The sequence below is a fragment of the Saccostrea cucullata genome, unplaced genomic scaffold (genome assembly GCF_032062105.1).
Source record: "Saccostrea cucullata isolate Sc308-1 unplaced genomic scaffold, CSIRO_AGI_Scuc_v1 ctg319, whole genome shotgun sequence".
Taxonomy (NCBI): domain Eukaryota; kingdom Metazoa; phylum Mollusca; class Bivalvia; order Ostreida; family Ostreidae; genus Saccostrea; species Saccostrea cuccullata.
The window spans coordinates 1,094,408-1,114,667 of record NW_026920610.1 but is presented as its reverse complement, the minus strand read 5'-3'; the positions used below and the strand labels follow the sequence as shown (position 1 = coordinate 1,114,667).

The 20,260-nt window shown below is 31.2% G+C and overlaps 1 protein-coding gene across 1 annotated transcript; it reads left to right on the top strand.

The window, feature by feature from the left end:
* Positions 1 to 749: 749 nt before the first annotated feature.
* On the top strand, positions 750 to 9,723 carry LOC134253767 (uncharacterized). The gene is made up of 8 exons (XM_062736357.1): positions 750 to 962; positions 2,269 to 3,201; positions 4,206 to 4,332; positions 6,453 to 6,618; positions 7,585 to 8,485; positions 8,693 to 8,810; positions 9,175 to 9,329; positions 9,476 to 9,723. The coding sequence occupies exons 2-8, from the start codon at positions 2,279 to 2,281 to the stop codon at positions 9,570 to 9,572; spliced, it is 2,487 nt and encodes an 828-aa protein (XP_062592341.1). The 5' UTR covers positions 750 to 962; positions 2,269 to 2,278; the 3' UTR covers positions 9,573 to 9,723.
* The last annotated feature ends 10,537 nt before the right edge of the window (positions 9,724 to 20,260 follow it).

The window sequence follows — 20,260 nt, the reverse complement described above, 5'->3', positions numbered from 1 at the left end:
ATAGAAGTAAAAAGTCAGATTTTTAAAAAAAATATTATTTTTTATTTTTATTTGAAAAAAGTCTAATTTCTCCCTGAAATAGTAGTAAAAAGCCAGATTTTATAATTCAAGATAGCAAATTTACCTGTCCTCTACTCCCAGTGGTGTAATAATTACTGTTTTCACAGTAATGACATGTTTATTCAGCTAATTATTTGTTTACACAAAAATTCCACCTACTCCCAAGCCTTTAAAGATTTTCAGTAGATATACAAATGCATGTATCCTTATTACTTATTCGAGTGTTGTAATTATTAAATATTCAATGATTGAGAAGGCTGTCTTAATAGATTTATTGATAATTCGGAATAAAGGAGAGTGCAAAAAGTGATCCTTTTTTTAAAAAAAATGACATTTGTGAAATGAAAATACAATGAAAGAAATGATAACTTGAAAATAAATTACAATATACAAGTCACAAAAAACGAAGTTCATTAACTAAGTAAAAAAATACTAATGTAGATATAACAAAACAAATTAACCGTAAATGATGTTTACATACCAACTATTAATCATGGGACTAAATTTTAGAATTTAATAAATATTTGTTGGTAAGCGATTCAGTTTCTTCAAAGAAAGAAAATCTTGTATCGATATCAAAATTTCTTTACAAATACATTGTCATTACATTATTTGAAACCTTCTCTCAAAGGTTGCATTTGATCAATATGGCCGATGATCTGCTTTTGCATTTTCAAATACATGTAATGAGTTGTCGTCCTTGACAAAGATGGCGTTCATTGTTAAGGATATATGGATTATGGAATCAAACTGGAAATATGAATCACACAAACGTAACAACGCGTGGAATTTTCTTGGATGTGTTAGATAGAAAATTATATTAGCCAATGCATCAAATCTTGTACAACAGAATTAACACTTGGAAATTTAAACAGAAGGACAGTTGTGACCTAAATTGCGATGTAAGTTTGTGTATATCATATCGATATAAAACGTGTTTTTGTTACAAAACAAGAGCCTTAAGGCAACTTATCGCTGTTTTTGTTGTTAAATATTTGCACGTTAGTCTTGTAATTGGTTTATAGAAGCAAATTGTTCTAAGGACCATACTGCAGTTTCTAATGCTTGCAATTAGTGGAATTTCAAATTCAAAATTTCATTTGAAAATTTCTTCCAAGAATTACTGACTTGTATTCATAAAGAGCAGACAAATAAATACATTTTAGCATTTTACTCGGACAAAGGTATCAACAAAAGAACGATTTCAACTTTTATACAAAACATTCTGTTGTAATATTGCCTGCATGAAATATACTTTTTCGAAAATCCACAATTGTATTTATTCCGTTATTTTGGTAGAAAATATCGCCTTAAAAGGCTCATATTTTCCCAATTTATAAACAATATGCTGTTTCTAAAGTGCAGTTAATATATGTCATATCGCGCCCTCTAGCGCATTTGTCATATTGTACTTTGTCGGTAGTTAACAAAGGATGTTCCCGCTTAAATTAAACATACACAACCAAACAAAATATCAGTTATACGACTTTTCTGTTTTATCTCAATTTTACATAATTTTCAATTCAAGGTATGAAAAAATCTGGTTCATAATATGTTGAAAACTTTAAGCGAGAGGTTCTTGCAATAAAACAGATTTAGTTTTAAAAAAACGGTAGCATACACTGTTGAGTTAACCTGAAATAGCTCATAAATGAAAATTGCTTATTTTGTTGTCCACTAGAAACAATAAAAATGTCTCGACGCTTATTGCAAGAGACAGTAACTGTCATGTCAGGTATAACAAATTAAACATGATGCACCAATGTAAAATATTTATGCGAATTTATTTTCTCTTACTTTGTAATTAATTTAGGACAAATATTTCCATAAAATTTAATTACATGTTATTTATTTGTCATGATTTTAAAGAATAGACGTTTCCCATCTAATAAAAATTAGTATAATGAGTTTCCATGCTCCACCTGGAATCCATTGTCACCATATGTCTGGTTTCAGACAGTTCTACACAAATGTAAGAATCTGAAAATTAAAAGACTTTGAATAAAGGGTTAAAGTATAAAATGATATATTTGCTACTTCGAGCACTAAGGTATTTATCGTCAAATTTCTTATGTACTATTAGATGAAAGTCAAAGATTGAAAAAAAAGATCATATTTTATGATACGTGCTTCCTTTATTACTTTTAGTTTATAAGTAGATACAAAGACATTATAAAAAACTTAACGTGTAGACATTTTCAATTACAGAAAATGAGCCATGTTCGCCCAGTTAATCTCAGTGTGTGTCCTGATAACTTCGGTGGTTATTGCTAAGGAGCTAGGCTGGATGGAATGGGACAAATTCGATGAGCTAGATTTGCAGTTTCGGAGTACAACAGGAGAAAACTGCAGATCAAAGAGTATCAATGAATTAATCATGCCTGAAAATGTTATAACACAGATTCCAAAATATAACGAACTACGTACCAAAGTCTTCTACAAAAATCGGACAAACCTCATACATCTGCATAATATGGCTCTAAACAGAGCTTATTTTTATAGTTACATATTCCAAAGAATGAACACCTCTGGAACTTTTAGAACACTCCCAGATTTACATTATACTCACCTGTCAGTTGCTGCGGACCTCAATGCAAATCCAACTGTTATCAATGGAAGTGCGCTGTATTTCGATAACAATTGTTACTATCCAAACTGGTTGACCAACTACGATATAAACCATACCATTCCATTGTTTGCACCTCGAGCCTGGAGATGGGACGATACATTCGACATGGACAATCACCTTAGAGAACCGACTCTGAACACACTTTTCCTATTAGATGCGGGTAGTGGTTTCAATAGGAATTATACAAAAAGAGGTTTCAGAATGAACCCCTGGTATGATTTCTGGCTACCTGACACACAACCCATCTATGATTCAACATACAAATTTACTTGGAGTGTCAATCTAAAGTTTTCCAACAGCACTGGAGTCTTTACGCAAAACACATTTGAAGGGTTTAACTTCTTTGGGTCAAATTACCCTGGAACTAATGACCCGATTGAAAAGCAGCCAGTTCGTTTCACCAGACCATACTTTGACTGTGGACGATCGAACAAGTGGGTGGTGTCTGCAGTATCTCCGATAGCAGACTTTATGCCTCGATACAGCAACTGGACTCACCTCAGACGACCAAGGTAGCCATTTTTAAAAAATATTTAATGTAATAAAGTTTTGATAAAAATTACTCTTTTTAAAATAATACAAATGTATTTGTGTCAATATTTTTTTTAAACTCTGAGTAGTGAAAGTTCAAGTGAGATATTTTGCAAAGGGTTGTCGTCTGTTTTATTCGCTGATTGGAATTCAATAAATTTTACATTAATTTAGAAATATTGCCCTTTTATTAAAATCGCTATTATTTGGCATTTAACGTATATTCTTTCGTTTTTTCCTTTTAAAGAATTTTATTTTGTTTCTGAAAATTAAAATATTTAACTTCGATCTCATTTAAAAAGAGAAACTGATTTATTTATAACACAGATTGACAATATCAAAGCCCCCTGAGGATATCCCAATGAATAAGCTGGATTTGCACATTAGAAAGCGTGGAAGACTAACAAGATCCATTCATTCGGAGAAATTGTGTCAAATATAAGATAATCGATCTTTTTTGCATTATAAATATTCATGAAATATTTTTTTTCATTACAAAAGTTGAGTAATATTGTTGTATAGTTGTCTATACAATATTAAGTCCAAGAAAATGAGAGATCACAGAAGTGGGTGAATGTTGAAAACTAACAGAACCTTATATCTAAACGTTCTCACATAAACCTTTAATCACGAATGTGTTCTAAGAATCCTTAACTACTATGTGTACATGTAAGCAAAAAGGTACGCCGAAATGTCTTGTTGTATTGTTAAAGAGGCTGGGGGTGGTAGCCATTTTCAGACTATTTCGATCTCCTTTAAAAGAAAAGCTCCATATAAAGATATACAAAAATGATCAAATTTTAAAACTAAAATGTATGAATTTTTTCTTTGCCAAATGAATGTTGACAGCTTAAGATACCGTATCTAACAAAATATTAAGTTAAATCTGGTGGTTAATTTGTGGTTAATTTGTTGACCCCTCAGCCTCCTTAAAACATTATATTCAGATGAGTTGTGTGCTTTATGGTTCTTTTATTTCCTGCAGATTTATTGGTGCTGCTGTAATGGACACAGATTTTGAGAAAATAGATTTTAATCCTTGTGGAATAAGTGATGGTAATCCAGGACCAAGTTTTCTGGCAGGAATCCACAAATGCAAGAAACACTCAGGGGTACTGAAACTTTTCTTCACAGAAATCTATAAATATTCTGGAAATTATATATATTCCTAGTTATTCCTTTTAGAAAACCAACGTTTTCATATCGATCACTTTAGTACATGTAAATCAAAGTTTTCCTAGTTATCACTTCAGTAAACTATAGTTACCTATAATGAAATATATAGTTATCTATAGTGAACTAAAGTTAACTATTGTGAACTATGTTATCTAGAGTATTTAGTATTTTTTTGTAAGGATATGTTGTACAAATGATATTTGTATTAATTTCTACACATTAAGGTAAGCTTAGGTGTACATATTTATGTCAACAAATATTTACATCATTCGACATGAAAAAAAAGACATTTATCAATATCTATACAACCTATTGGGCGAGGATTATCTGCACTAAAACTTTTCCTCTTCAACAAGTCTTTCGACTTGAAAAATAAGAGAAAAATTTCTTAATCGAAAAAAGAACAATCTCTGAATAACTGATGCACAAGTTATACACCTTTTTGTTCTAAAAAGAATTTTTTAATGTTATGTATAAAATGATTTCCGTATATAAAAAGCCATGCTAATGCACTGCAAGATAAATCGAGACATTAAAACTTTTTTTTATATTTTGACACATTGGTTGGTCTGCAGTTTTAGTCTTCATTTTCTGCAACGTGTAATGATGAAGTACTGCAAAATCGAGCAAGGGTGTGTCGACAATAAATTAAGTGATCACGAACTTTACTTTTTTACTCAAAGCTTTTTGGAGGTGAAAGAAATGAATAAACAACTCCTTTTTTGCAATATTTTTATCAGTTTGCAATACATCAAACCAGCTTAATTTGTTCTAAAAGTTTCTTATTCTGAAATAAAAAAAAGAATTGCTGCAAAATATGATAGTTCACTATTCGCCCTTTTCCTTTCCATGGCAATGATAGCCAGTTTTGAAAGTAATTTTTTGAGACATTTACGCATCAACAATATGCAGTTTGAAGTGCATTTGAAAAAACGACGACTATTTCATGTTTTGTTCCGATGGCGACGTTGACAAAATTGATTTTTTGGAGAAATCAATTTTGAAACATTATTGTAATGCTTTAAAAGTTGTAAGTTAATCGAACAAATAGAGAGTTATCAAAAATTGGATTGTTCACGATCGAACGCACATTATACCCCTTCATTGTACATTTTAGGTGAACTTAAATGAAATACATGTAGCTGGAAAGATAACGAACAGTATTCAAGCTCAAAGGTCCGTCAAACAATACAAAATAGGAACAGAGCAAACATGGACCTCCAAAACATCAGGGGTGGGATGAGGTGCCATGGAGGAGTGAACATTCCCTGCCGACAGGTCACACCCGCCATGTGTTCCTTGTCATGATCGGGAAATAACGGGAAAATTGGTCGTCAATTCAGTGTGTAAATAATGACAATAATGACTAACAATTAGTATGAAAAAACTTCAGTCAGCATTTGACTCAATAGTAAATTATATTTGCTGACAAGGTCATTGTATCAATTATAGACTGCTGATATTCTTGTTTTATCAACTTGTTTGTCAATTATTTACTCCAATTTAGAAATTTTACATACACAGGTATGCTTTTGCGTATCAAGTCACCTGATAGATATAAACTCCGTATGCTGGAGATGAAGGTATATTGCTGCATAAGTAAGGGAAGTTCCCGATTGAAAAGTTAAAATCATCACGTATATCAGAGTTTATCAAAGTAAGAAATACGAATTACTTATGATCGTGATTCTTTGTGGCAGAGTTTTGAATCAGAAATCATAGGTATCTGAAATTTTATGATGAATGTTTTCTTCATGAAATATTTTCTTATAGGTTTTTCTGCACCCGTCTGTTTGGGGAAAGCGTAGTGAGTAAAAGCCTGATTCTTAGAAATCTGGAAATAAAAGAACATCTTATTTATTTCAATAGCTCAAAAAACACATTAATGAAAAAGGGTACATACATTTTGAAGTCATGTCAGGGAAGATTTATTAAATCCCATCCCACATTTAATAAAAGTATCGTAGCCTTTTCATATTCAATCTGGAAAACAATCAGGAAGACTTCTGCATAAAATTATTTGGTTGCAAATGACAAATTTCATCAAATATTTCAGTGCAAACACCGCAGCGGTTTTGGTTTTCGTAGAGGAAGTTATAGATGTAAATGTCGATCGGGATACAGGTATTCAAACGAATTAGAAAAGCCTTATATGGGTTCTGACATAGAAGAGTCTACATGGACAGAATACCAACAAGGTTTCAACTGTACCCCTACTGATCGTAAGTAAAGACAGAAAAGATGACATATACACCCAAAAGGGGAAAAGGAATAAGCAGACAATTTCATATATGTACTCATTAAATTAATGAAAATGAACTTCATTAATATTTGTTAGTTGGTGTTAAACCTCTTCATTACTCAATTTATATCCAAATAAAAATAAATATTGATATATTTTTTAAAATTAGATCATAAATATACTATGTTTACAGATGCCTAAAGACAAAACTACTTTAGAATGAAATATGATGCTAAACAGTAACCGAATTTCAAAGTCCATTGAAAGTTTACTGATTAGGGACAGAACAAACATGGACTTTTTAAAAACAAAAGAGTTTAAGATCAAATGTCATGGATGAGAGCATCCCAGTCAACTGATAACACCAACTATGTGCTCCTCGTTATGATCGGCAGGAAAAATCCGTAGACTATTGCGAGTAAACTGATGGCCTAAAATCTGTTTAAAGAAACATCAGTTTACAATCGACTTAACGATAATTTGTAGTTGCTGCTTATTTTGTTGTATTTGATCATAGAATTCGTAAAATTTTGACTTTAAAATGAACTATGATATCCTTAGGTTATCAACTTATTTGTTAATAACTTGATTCGTTTAGGAAATCGTTTCTAGAGCTTACATATATTCTTTCATGAACTTTACTTTTACATTTGTGTCTGTAAATGTTTAAAAAAAACTATTTAACTAAAAATAATTAGTAAATATATAAATAAAATGCATGGACATTTTTTTTTTTTACATTTTTCAACAAAAAAATTCGCTTAACGAATTTGAAAATGAAATTTAAGATGTTATTGTGTTTTTAAGCTCTATCACTTTATCTTCACATGTTTCATTTAATGCGTGCAATATACATACTTGAGCATCGGATCATAACATCTTTATCTTTTTTAAAGAAGCATTGATAATTGTTAAGAAAGTATGCTATCTTTTGTTTTCTTGACAGATCTAAATGTTTTACCAGCAATTGATCCAATAGAGAGTGTTTCTATTGAGTTTTTCAATGAAGAATACAATACTGGTGCCATTAAAACAAGATCATTGAAATCCACAACTATTCGAAAATCAACCCAATCCAAAACGAAAAGAAGAAAGCGTTATAAGCGGTCTCATAAGGACAGACCTCTGTTTGATCCATTAGCCTATGACAGGGTTCTAAAAATATACCGTCAGAAATCCATGGTGACGGGGTCAAACTGTCAGAGCCTTCCCCCTTCCACTTTGATATTACCCGGTGACGTGGGATATGGGGTAGATAGGCAATTTAAATATCAGGCCAGCACGGCACTCAGACTGAGCCACTTCTTGTCTGCTCACCTGCAGACAATGGAAGATATGGATTCTTTTGGACATATTCGTGGAGGATCTCGTCTTCATCATGAACACTTGTTTGGAGAAGTTTTGGCTAATGTAATGGCCGATTACAAAATATTATCGAGTGGTATATATTACGAACCCTATAGCTTCCGAAGTCCCAATGAATCTTTTCGTGAATTCTTTGGTCCGTATGCATACAGACACAAAGATGAATTTTATGCCCTTGACACTGCTGGGCTAGAGAATCATTATACATCAGAGCTTTGGTACAGAGAAGTCAAATCCCGGTGGAATACTAACACAGATCATTTACAAACCTTCAGCATTCGCTCCATGGTGCGATCAGATATTAACGGCTCCAGTTCTATCAGACATGAACATTTTCCCCTGATCTACAAAGCCCCTACCATAGCTCAGGGTCTTTGGATGCCTCCCAAGTTTAAATGTGACGGTAAAATTGACTCGTGGGTTATGACGTACGTTGTGCCGTTTTTTCGCCGAATTAAGTTGTCAGGAAAAGTGCAGTTTACGTAAGTAGGAATCATTAAGTATATGATTTTGTGTTCAGGAAAATATTATTGGCGCAAATGTAGGGTTGAACAATTATACAAAGAATATGATATACAAAAGCACTTTTTCATTGAAATATTATTTTATTATGTTCAACTGTTTGAGCAGTAATACATGCAGTTTTTTTTTGATTGAAAGTTACATAGAATTTGTTGATTGTCCTATAGGGGAGTAGTGACTGTTGATGTTCCACTAGACTTGCTGGAGATAAATGCATGTCCGCAGCCATTTTATGTGAATAATGCATTCAAAAACACAGCTCGATGCCACACACAGTCCACAAATGTTAGTGATTCAAGTGCTAAGTATCCATTATCCTCTTATTTGGCAATTAATTTATTCTTTTTTTTAAAAGAGTAATTAAAAAAAATGATACACAATGTTTTATTGTTAAGGTTTTGCCAAAGGTCAACATGTCCAAAAATTATTTTTACAATAGCTCCAAAACTATGTGGTTTATAAAGTTAAAACTTTTACAGTTTATAAATACATAATTGATTTACAGATAGAAAGTATTAATTGATAACTATAATACTTTTAAAAAAACTTCAAGAAAAAACAATCGGTGATTCAGACCTATGTACCAAATGATTACGTATTACATAATCTAAGTTGTTTCTAAAACAGCCAGTATTTTACCTTTTTATAGTGTCGTCCAAAACGAGGGTTCCGCTTTTCTCGCACGGCGTATGCTTGTGACTGTAAGCAGGGGTACGAGTATCAGTTTAAGGACAAGAAGCGATGGATAGCTGGAGCCTTGATTGAGCTGGAGTATCAGAAAAAAGTCAGAGGCTTATTTAGCAGGTTTGTAATTCAATGATTTTTTTGAAGAAATGAGTCACCGAACTTTGGTTTGAGAGTTCACCCACTGAAGTCTTCTGCTCATTCTGATATTCCGGTCTTTATAGATCTATATTGTTTAACTATTTTTGTATTACTTTTATTTTTAGATACGATTCCCTGAGATGCAGAATATCATCTAGTCCAAATTTATCAATCAATGTTGTTCTCATGCTTTCTCTTTTATTTTTCCTTTATTTAATTTAATATTTATATTCTATTACCAAATACTCATATTGATTTGTGTTATTTATTCCCCTTATTGAATTCTATGAATTCAACTAATACATGCAGTAAATTATTGCTTACATATATTTATACATTGCTCATTAATTTCAAAAGTTTAAAATGACATTCATTTCCCATACTTATTGTAATTTATTTATTTACTTTTTTATTTTATTAATAAAATTATGATATGCTGAGTTCAATTTTGTTTATGTTTGCTTTATCCTGGAGGATTTGAATATCTATTTCTTTTTAGAAAGGCCACTTAAATTAATGGAATGCTTCCGTAGATATAACGATAACAAATATTGACCTTAGATTAAGTCAAAAGGAGTTTTTAAATTTAAAGAAGTTAAATACCTTGAGTTTCATTATAAAATTTTTCAGAAAGAAACTGAAATTTTCATCTGAAACCTATGCATGTAATGTGTATTTCTCACATTGAACTTTGAGTGTTTCACTACAAAACCAATAGGTTTCTCATTTAGGTCAAAGGGAATAGGGATATTTATACCCCCCTTTCAGTGAAGGCTGGTAACCCAAAAAAAAAAAGAGAACAGAAGACAGTCATAACTTTAGTTTAATTTGGGAGATAGACAGTTGTTGCTTTACTTCCTTTGCAAGGTTCTTTCACTCATTTAAGACTTTATGTGTAAGTAGTAGGCTTTTTCTCAGCACCCAGGGCATTAGAAAAGTGAAGAATCTCTCTTGTGTTAATACCTGTTGTGACATGGGGCCTCATATGAAAGACAAAGTTCATCTCAATTTAATAATACTATTGAAGGTTCTTGGGGATTTTCTTCATCTGCAACTTTGCATAAATATACTTGACTATCACAAATGATTTTTAAAAATCTGAAATGTTTGATCAAATTTGTTTACAACTCTTCAGACAAATACCTGATTTGTAGTACATGTGTATTGTACTTGTGTAATTCATTTCTTTTTGCAAAGATAAATATTGATATCATTTTAATCATAATTTGTAAAATGTAAGAGCCGGTAAAATGTTGATTGTATTTTCTGCAAATAAAAAGTAGACCTTGCAACAGTAACTGATTAAAATTTGAAATATTGCATGAAAGACAACTCATATTCATGCTTTGGAGATAATCTTGCTATTTCAATCGCTAGATCACTGATTTGTTGCCCTTGGTTCCTATACATAGCGTCCTTCAAGTATTTCTTGAAGTCTGCTGTGTTTATACATCTATTACATTTTTAAACACTGGATGCAGAGAATGATTTCAAACGACGTTTCGTATATTATTTCTTACTTTTAAAGATTTCTGCTTTCTTTAGAAATGCGAGGGCAATCTAACTTCAGTATGAAAAATATAGCGATAACGAACAGTTTTAAGATCAAACGTCCATAAAGCAATACAAAATAGGAGAAGAGCAAACACGGACCTCCAAAACATCAGAGATGGGATCGATAGCCATGGAGGAGTGAGCAACCCCTGCCGACCGGTCTGTCACAAATTGAACGATATTAAGTTTCAAACTCTGTGAATTTGAATGAAATTTAAATTAACTGAGAATTTTGTCGTTTGGTGTTTACCATTAAGGGCTTACTTTTTCTTCATAGTTTGTTGATAGGTTGATTTAAATATTTTAAAACCTGCGTGTTACTATATCAGGTCAAAGCCGAATTTAATTTCTACTCATATAGGATATTAATGGGCCATATATTTGCATTTTCTAACATGAACATGGAGGATTTCGTTTCAATACAAATATATAATATTATGTACCTCCACCACAACAAAATAACATTTTCTCTGAAATGCTTATCACTGAAGCTGAAATTTATGACCAGTTAACTATCATTGATAACAGTAAACCACCTGGTCAATATCCCCAAGAACACATCTATCAAAAAGCATCTCTTTAATATTCATAATTATTGGTTATCGACACCAGTTTTTAAAAATAAAGGGAGTGCTCAAGAGGTATCTAATTATAGACCAATATCTCTAACAAGTGTCTTGTGTAAATTGATGGAAAAAATACTGTTAAAACATTTATATAACTTTAAATATTTATACAAATATAACATAACTGTTAATCATTAGAAATATATAATACTCATTTCGAATCTTGATAAAGGTAAAGATGTAAGATTTATTTTTTGTGATATCTCTAAGGCATTTGATAGAGTATGGCATAAAGGCCTTTTAACAAAGCTAACAAATTATGGTATAAATGGCAATGTACTAGGTTGGATTGAGAATTATTTGTCTGATAGACAACAAAAAGTTGTAATAGATGGTTTTACATCAAACTCTGAAACAGTAAATGCTGGAGTTCCTCAGGGTTCTGTCCTAGGACCATTCCTATTCCTTTTATATATTAATGATATTTGTGATGATCTAGTGAACCATATAAAACTTTTTGCTGATGACACTTCTTTATATGCTATTGTAGATAATGTTACACAATCACTTACTTGATTTAGAACATATTGATAAATGGTCAAATATATCCTAAAAAAAAATTTAAATTTTAGTAGAAAAAATAATATTCTCCTGTTAAATTTGTGGTATTATTCAAAATGATTAACATATTATTCAAAAGAATTATTCAAAAAGATTAAACATTCTTAGACACACCACTAAAATATATTTTGCTTTTGTTCGACCTGTGCTTGAAATTGTTCTGAAAAAGATTCTAAACTCTTAGAAGATATACAAGTTGAAGCAGGTAGAATTATTACTGGATTAAGGTGTAACTCTTCTCGTAAAAAATGAACTAGATAAAAAAAGATTCATAAGTTAATATTATTTTATAAAATTATTAATGGTTATTCTAATATCTGTAGTTGCTTAAAAAAATCTTAGAACTAATAATGCTCAATTTAAAATTCCAAGCTTTCCAGTCAAACAATTACAAATTAGTATTAAAAATGCTATATTTGTCTTTTAAAATCTCATTTCTGTAGGAAAAGTATTGAAAAAAGTAAATATAATACATTGCCAGATAAGGAATAATGCAGAATCTGAAAGCAGATTTATATAATCAACATTTAAAACTCCATGTGTGAACATTGTAGATTGTATTGAAAATGCCTATCATTACTTTATTGTTTGTCCTTTTACATTTCCAAGAGATGTACTTTTCAATCAACAAAAATTATCCATTTTTAAATGCAGAAGTGATTTTATATAAACACTGTCATATATATATAGATATAATTTTTATCGTTATAAATTGATCCAAAAGTTCGTGGAATTTCTTTCTAAAATTTTATCATGATTTGACAAAAGCAAACAATAGGCATATTTATAAAATGAAATTGTTTTACACCCAATTACCAATATTTTAAAATGGATCAAACCCGGGGGAGACATAAAGGTATGTCACGTCACGTTATAGAATCATCTCACCCTAATGTCAAATTCGAACACGTAATTCTTCAAAATGCTACCCTTTTCTCCATTTTTTTTCTCAAGAAAAGCCTGGGTATGCTCTCGCACTAATTTATCTTCATTTTTTACTCATATTTCTAAATACCCCCTATCTTTCCATATGATGTTCCGATTTCAGTAGCAATGTCAAGAACAGTACGTCAGCCGACAACGCCTATTAATGCTTTCAATTTATCAAGGGGGACAAATACTTAAAACAGAGCCTCAAAAAGGCGGCCACACCTTTAATCAACGTCCATGAAAGTTCTATTTTTCTTCATTTTCATACGCCACTGAAAAACCAGTGGCTAAATGCATTTTTCCTCAGTCTATGTCAATAATATACGCATTTAAGATAGAGTGATCCCGAGATTTTCACAAAACTTATGACTTGACCGAAATTTGACGTCGCCTAACAACCCTTAAGATGAACAATAAATTATTAACAAATAAACAAAATATCCAATAAAATTAGTAAAATAAACACACAAAGGTTTATAAAAGATCAAGCAATCGTAATAATGGCATAATTTTCGTTTTCTATTACATGAAGAGCGGTTTAATTCCCTTTTCAAGTATTAAGAATTAAAATGATAATAAACGTGTATTGATTTCCAAACATCCGTTTCTATGGCAACTGCCACAGAATTACTATCACAAATATTTAAAATATTTTTTTATTTAAAATATTCAACAAGTGTCTATATTCTCATTTGTAATTTTCAACCAATTTCACTTATAAATGAATGAAATAAAAAGAAATTCCACGAACTTTTGGATCAACCCTCGTACTTTGTATTTTGTCTCCCCCTGTAATTTTCCCTTTTTGTTATTTTGTTCAAAATTTTCTACATATGACTTTTTCTGTTTTTTTTTCTCTGTTACTTTGTTCAATTTTGTTTGTGTTTTTTTTTTCTTCTTTTGCACATTCTTTTAATATCACTATTTGTTCTGTACCTTGACCTAAATGTAGGGAGAGGGCTAAAATAGGCTGCGCCTGCTGCCCAATCCTATTCACGACAACATCTGTGAATAAAATATTGTTTAAATAAAAAAAAAATAATATTATGTCAAACGGTCTAACAATGATTTACCTGCAACAAAACATTCGCATTGGTATTATAATTATTGGTGACAAATTATACCAGTCTCCTAGCGCACAAATATTTACATATAACATAAACATTCCTCTCGTGTTATAACCATCTGTGAAATAATTTTCAAGCATTTTTATTCATAATGCCAAATATATAAAAAAAAATTATTTACGAAAATAAGTTGTGGTCGTTAACATATTATTCAAAAGAATTATTAAAGACAGACACACCGGAAGTCCTTTATCCTGATGGAGTAAACGGACTTATTCGTAAAAAAAAATAGATAAAAAAAAGATGGTCTAATAAGTTGCTTTAAAAAGTCCAAGCTTTCCACCTTACAGTAAACTATATTTGAAAGAATTTTAAAAAAAAAGTAAATTGTACAGACCCTACTAACATCATGTAGTTTTGGTTGCCTTTTTTTTATTATTTACTTTTTAGAAAAATAAATCCATATGCAGGTGATAATGGAATATTGCGTTATAAATAAGGGAAGTTGACGATAGGAAAATTAAATTGTCACCTCTACTTTATTCATCATACAGTTAATTTGTCAGTTAATTGCAATCGGTCTTTCTTTAATGAAACATCCTGACGTGCCAGCCGTGCAACCTATATGTCAGACTCTACAATTATTTTTATTTCGTGTTCAAAGGAATATATTTAATCAACGCATGAATGGAAATAAATGTTATTTATTGATAAACTCGTCGGTTTACCTAAATTAGGAATTAAAGGCCGCAGCAATAAAATTTAATATTTTCTTTCAGAAGTTTTTCGAATAAATTGGTCTTCATTATAGTACTAAAAGGCGGGTAATAAAGGGTACTATTATGATACAAAAGGGAAAGAAAATGAACTGTGATTGATCTAAAAAAAAAAAAAAAGTCTTAAGATTTACAAATATGTGTGGAGAGCATACAAGAAAACCCTTAGAATTTCAGGGATGGAGAAGGAATTACTTTTAATATCAACTTCAGACTACTTTTGTGTAGAACCAGAGTAATTTTGTTGGAAATTTTTCTACTTTCATATTTGTTAAAGAAGCAGTTGTCTATGATAATAAACAACCTAGTATTTGATTTATTGCTAAGAATGGTTAAATTGAGTGTAGAGAAGTTGAACGTTTTCATGTACCAACTCTTAAAAAAATGGTGATTTTCTAAAAGTTTCTTCGAGATTTTATTAAGTATACACATATGATTTACACCACTTCTAGAATATGATGTAGAACTGAAAATCTTAAGTTTATCCTTATATTTTTTCAAATAGTAAGGATTGTGTTTTAGAGCATTTGTTGACCTTGTATTGTGTTTTTGTTTGTAAAGAAGGATATGGAGATAACGAACAGTATTCAATCTCAAAGTCCATGAAATAATACAAAGTAAGAGCAGAGCAAACACGGACCTCCGAAACATCAGAGGTGGGATCAGGTGCCATGGAGGAGTGATCGAGTATCCCCTGCTGACCGGTCACACCCGCCGTGTGCTCCTTGTCATGATCAGGAAATAACGTAAAAATCCGTTGTCAATTCATTGTATAAATAACGGACTAACAATCAGTATTTGACTCAATGATAAATTTTATTTGCTGACAAAGTCATCATATCGACCATAGAACTTACAAAATTATGACTTTAAACGAGACTGCTGATATTTTTGTTTCATCAACTTGCTTGTCAAAAATTTACCGCGTTTTAGAAATTGTTCATACGTAGAGCATGCTATTGCGTATCGAATCGACTGAGATACATACACTCCGTATGCAGGTGATGAAGGTATATTGCTGCATAAATAAGGGAAGTTGACGATAGAAAAGTCGTCACGTTTATCATATAGCTTGGTTGTTAGGTTACCATTAACGTCTTTTTCAAGTAAAATATCCAAGTATGAAGCAGATGTGTCAGACTCTGTCGTGTCTTTAATCTCAAGCTCTCCTGGATATATCGTATCGGCGTAGGAATGGAATTTCCCATTGTTAATTGACAATACGTCATCGATATATCTGAAAGTCGAGTTGAAGGCCACAGCAAGTGTTTTCTTCTTTTCACGCATAAGATTTTGCATAAATTCTGCTTCATATGAATACAAAAATAGCTAATCTAAATCTGCTAATAACGGAGCGCAATTGGTACCCATGGGAATTCCAATAGATTGTTGGAAGACATGGTCTCCAAAAACCACATAGATATTGTCAATCAGAAACTCAAGCATCTTCTTGATGTCAGCTTCAGAGTACTCGTGTGTGCATTCAGAATCTGTTTTAACAAAATAATTATGCAAATGACCAATGATCAGGTAAGTAAATTTACGAGTTCCATTTTTATTGAAGAAGCAGCTGTCAATGATATCAACAAGCCTGGATTTTAACTTGTCATGGGGAATTGTTGTGTACAAAGTTGAAAAGTCGTAAGTTTTTAAGCTGTTGATTTTTATAAAATCTTGTGATTTCAAATTGTTCAAAAGTTCTTTAGAATTTTTTAGTATCCACATCTGATTCACACCACTTCTTGAATATATAGTTGCACAGTACTCTTGAAGTTTTTCCTTCACTACTGTCAATATCTTAGTGAGGAGTAACGAAGAATTTTATCTAAAGAAAGTTAACTACGAGTATAAGTCGGATTAAGGATAATAGAATTAAAATCAAGTTCGTTACAATAATGATCCTTGCAAACAAACAATGGTTTGCATATTTACATTTAACGTCCCATTCAAAAACTTTTCATCAAAACAAAGATCACCGTATACCTATAAAGGATTCAAATTTAGATACATACTTGAAACCAAGAGCCATTGTTCATTGAAGGATTTTTAACTTTGACACAGGATCTTGGTTTTAAGGTCTCATTCAGTAATGTTTTTTTTAAAAATTAGTTTCAAATGCTTAAATATTAGGGCATGTGGACATAAGACTTTGTTCTAATAGAGACGTTTGTTGGATTAACTAAGTAAAATGGCAGAAATAAATACTGGTAAAGTCTTCGGATTTTTACAAAAATCTTAGTCATATTTTTTTTGTTGTAATATTATTTATCCTTTTAATCATTGTCATAGGTGTGAAAAAAATTGAAATACAACAGTAGATCCTAACTTTAAATGATCTAAGCACGACTTCTTTTCTGGGTCATATTTATTTAAATGGCTATTTTTAACGTTTATTTATGTAATCTGTTTGCGTCATTTAAATAATTAGTAATTTTTGATTTGCGTCTTTTTTGAATAATTTACATTCCACTCTGTCGTTTTCAACATCAAGAAGAATTATGCTGTCGTTTATTTTCAGAATCTAAGTAGCATCACCTGTATGTACGAAGTGAAACCATCCATATTGCACTTTTCATTCAAACATGAAAAACTGGTTCTTCCATTCGGCAAACACACATATTCATTTTCATGTCAATTTTGTAAAAGATGCAAAAATTTCATTGAAGACAAGAAGAATACATAAATAAATAAGAGAGTAATAAACACATAAAAAATAATTAAAAGTTAACACGTCCATCATTAATTTTTTATCAAATTGCTATCTATAGTAGGTTAAAAAGCTGAAACATATTCTTGCCTATATAACTCCTCCGAACTGTACAATTATCCTTGTGTATGAACAGCTTAATTCTTATAAATGGCATTTTAAGACACGAAATCTATTCATAATACACCATCTAGTACATTTGTACTTTAGAAACAGTTCCTGGTCAATTTTTGAATGTGTATACACACATGTACTGATGATCTGAAAGTCCCTTTATTTAAAATTATCTGTAGAAGTGTGTAATTTATATACATATTCATGTTGAAAATAAAAATGGATGCAACTTCAAACACAAATATAGTGAAATATATGAAGAAACGTATATACTACCCCGTTTTAATTTGAATGTTTTTATGATTTCAGCATTTAATTTTACTTTAGAAAGGGAAACATCTATGTTTCACAGTTGAACTTCAGAATTTTTTCTCTTAATTCGTATCGAATGCCTGCGTACGCCAAAACATGCTAGACGTACAAACAAATATCTTAACGAGGCAAACTAAAGACAAAAAGAGGTTAATGAGACAGGGGTCTCAATGGTTTCAAGTAAAGTCAACATTTTGAAAATTCTATAGTCGATACAATGACCTTGGCAGCAAAAGCAATCTTGAGTGACAAATTTAATACAAATTGCTAGACAATTATTTACCGGTATAGTCTAAAGTATCTAGTATTTTTCTTCCATTTGTCCAATCATGACAAGGAGCAAACAACCTTCGCGACATCCGTCAGGAGGCTTTCAACTCTGCACCTTTCTTCCTTGCAAGAAGAATGATGAATGTGTATGAAACGTCAACCTGTGCTACTGTTTTCACTTTTGTTAACCGCATACATGTGCAGCAATGAATAAACAAATCAAAGCAATCTCTTTCAAACCTTTTAATGGGATTTTTCTCCTTTGGGAGACATCTTAGTCTGCATTTATTAGGCATTTTATATAAAAACATTAAACATTTACAAAACATACTGTTGTTGGACCTGCAAAAATAAGATTCTTATAAGGATTAATGTTAGTATTTGTCAAAAGCGATATTTTATGTTTCTTAATATGTCCGTTTTTTATTTTATGGTTAAATATATTTAGTTTAAAATATTGATAATAATATTTTTTAAATCACGTAAACTGCATGTGCATGTTTAAATCAACGATATATAGTAGTACGTTGAGTAAATATTTCAATCAGTAGATGCAATCAATATTGTGTTTCAAAAATTAAATTTGCATTTATTTAGAATGTCAATTATTGTTTCATCATTCAATTTTTTGTTTTCTTTTTCATTTTTTTACTGGACTTTCATCGATCAGATATCTCCGTGATTGTCTTTTATATATATCAACTCACATATGAGCATATTGTATTAGACACTGGCTACTGTCCATTGAACTCTATTGCTGTGCTTATTCGTGATTTAAGTCAGTATAAATTCCAAAAAGACTTTGAAAAATTGATCCTCATTGGTCTTTTGTTAATTATGCTCAAATCCCTGGCAAAGAAGAAAAAAAAACTTGTTTTCATACCCCGTACGAAATTTAGAAACATTATTGTGTACTTTATACTACAAATTCGGTGAATTTTGTAAATTAAATCTTTAACTTTTGCGTTGTCTTGTCATGTTGAAAGCGATTTTTTAACCAGGTGTTTACAACCCTGCTTATATCTTCTCTGCAATACAAATGATAAATGTTAATGAAACTTTAACCTGTGTCACTTCTCTTCATTTTGTGAATCACACAGTCATGTGTATCGATGAATAAACATCTAAAAAAAAATTATCGAGCCTGCCCATTAGCAAACATCTTTTGTAAGAGACATGTATTTCTCCATATAATTAGGCAATACATAAACATATCATTAAAAAAAAATAAATAGTTCATAAGGACAAACACCTTCTAAAGAAGATCCATTTAATTAACAGTCTATGCCATATCTGAGTAAATTTTAAAAGCCCGATTTTGTATTTTTGAATGCAATAGGTAATTTTCTATATTACAGTTAGATATATGTAAATTTTTTGACTACAGAATTAGGCCACTTTTTGGCAGCCGAGTGAAGAAAAAGATTTTAATCAACAAATGAAAGAAGGTGGATGATTCAAACGATAGATCAAACCCGATCCTCTACATAATGAGAGCAGGCTTTATTCTATAAGTATTAATAATTGCATCTACAAGAGATACAAGACGCTCAGGGGCCACATCGCTCACTTGAGCACATAGGATAGGAAAAAAGCACAAATCAGATCAGAAAAGTTTACGGGGGGGGGGGGGGGGGGGGCTCGAACTTTAATACTACTTTGCTTTGCTGTTCATGAGAAAAAGATTTTTTCAAAACATTTTATTTGTTTATATTACTTCGTAATAATTTGAATTTGATTCCTGTTGTATCCCTCCCTACCCCAAAGGGTCATGATTTGAACAAATTTAAATCTTCAATATATGAGGATGCTTACATGTCGATATGACTAAACATAGCTTTTCTGTTCTTGGGATTTTCCCTTTATTTTCCTATGTAAAACATTAATCCACCACTGATACCCCACCCTACCTTTGGGAGTTATGATTTCAACAAATTTAATTCTACACTACCTGAGGATGCTTCCATATAAATATCACTACTCATGGCTTTGC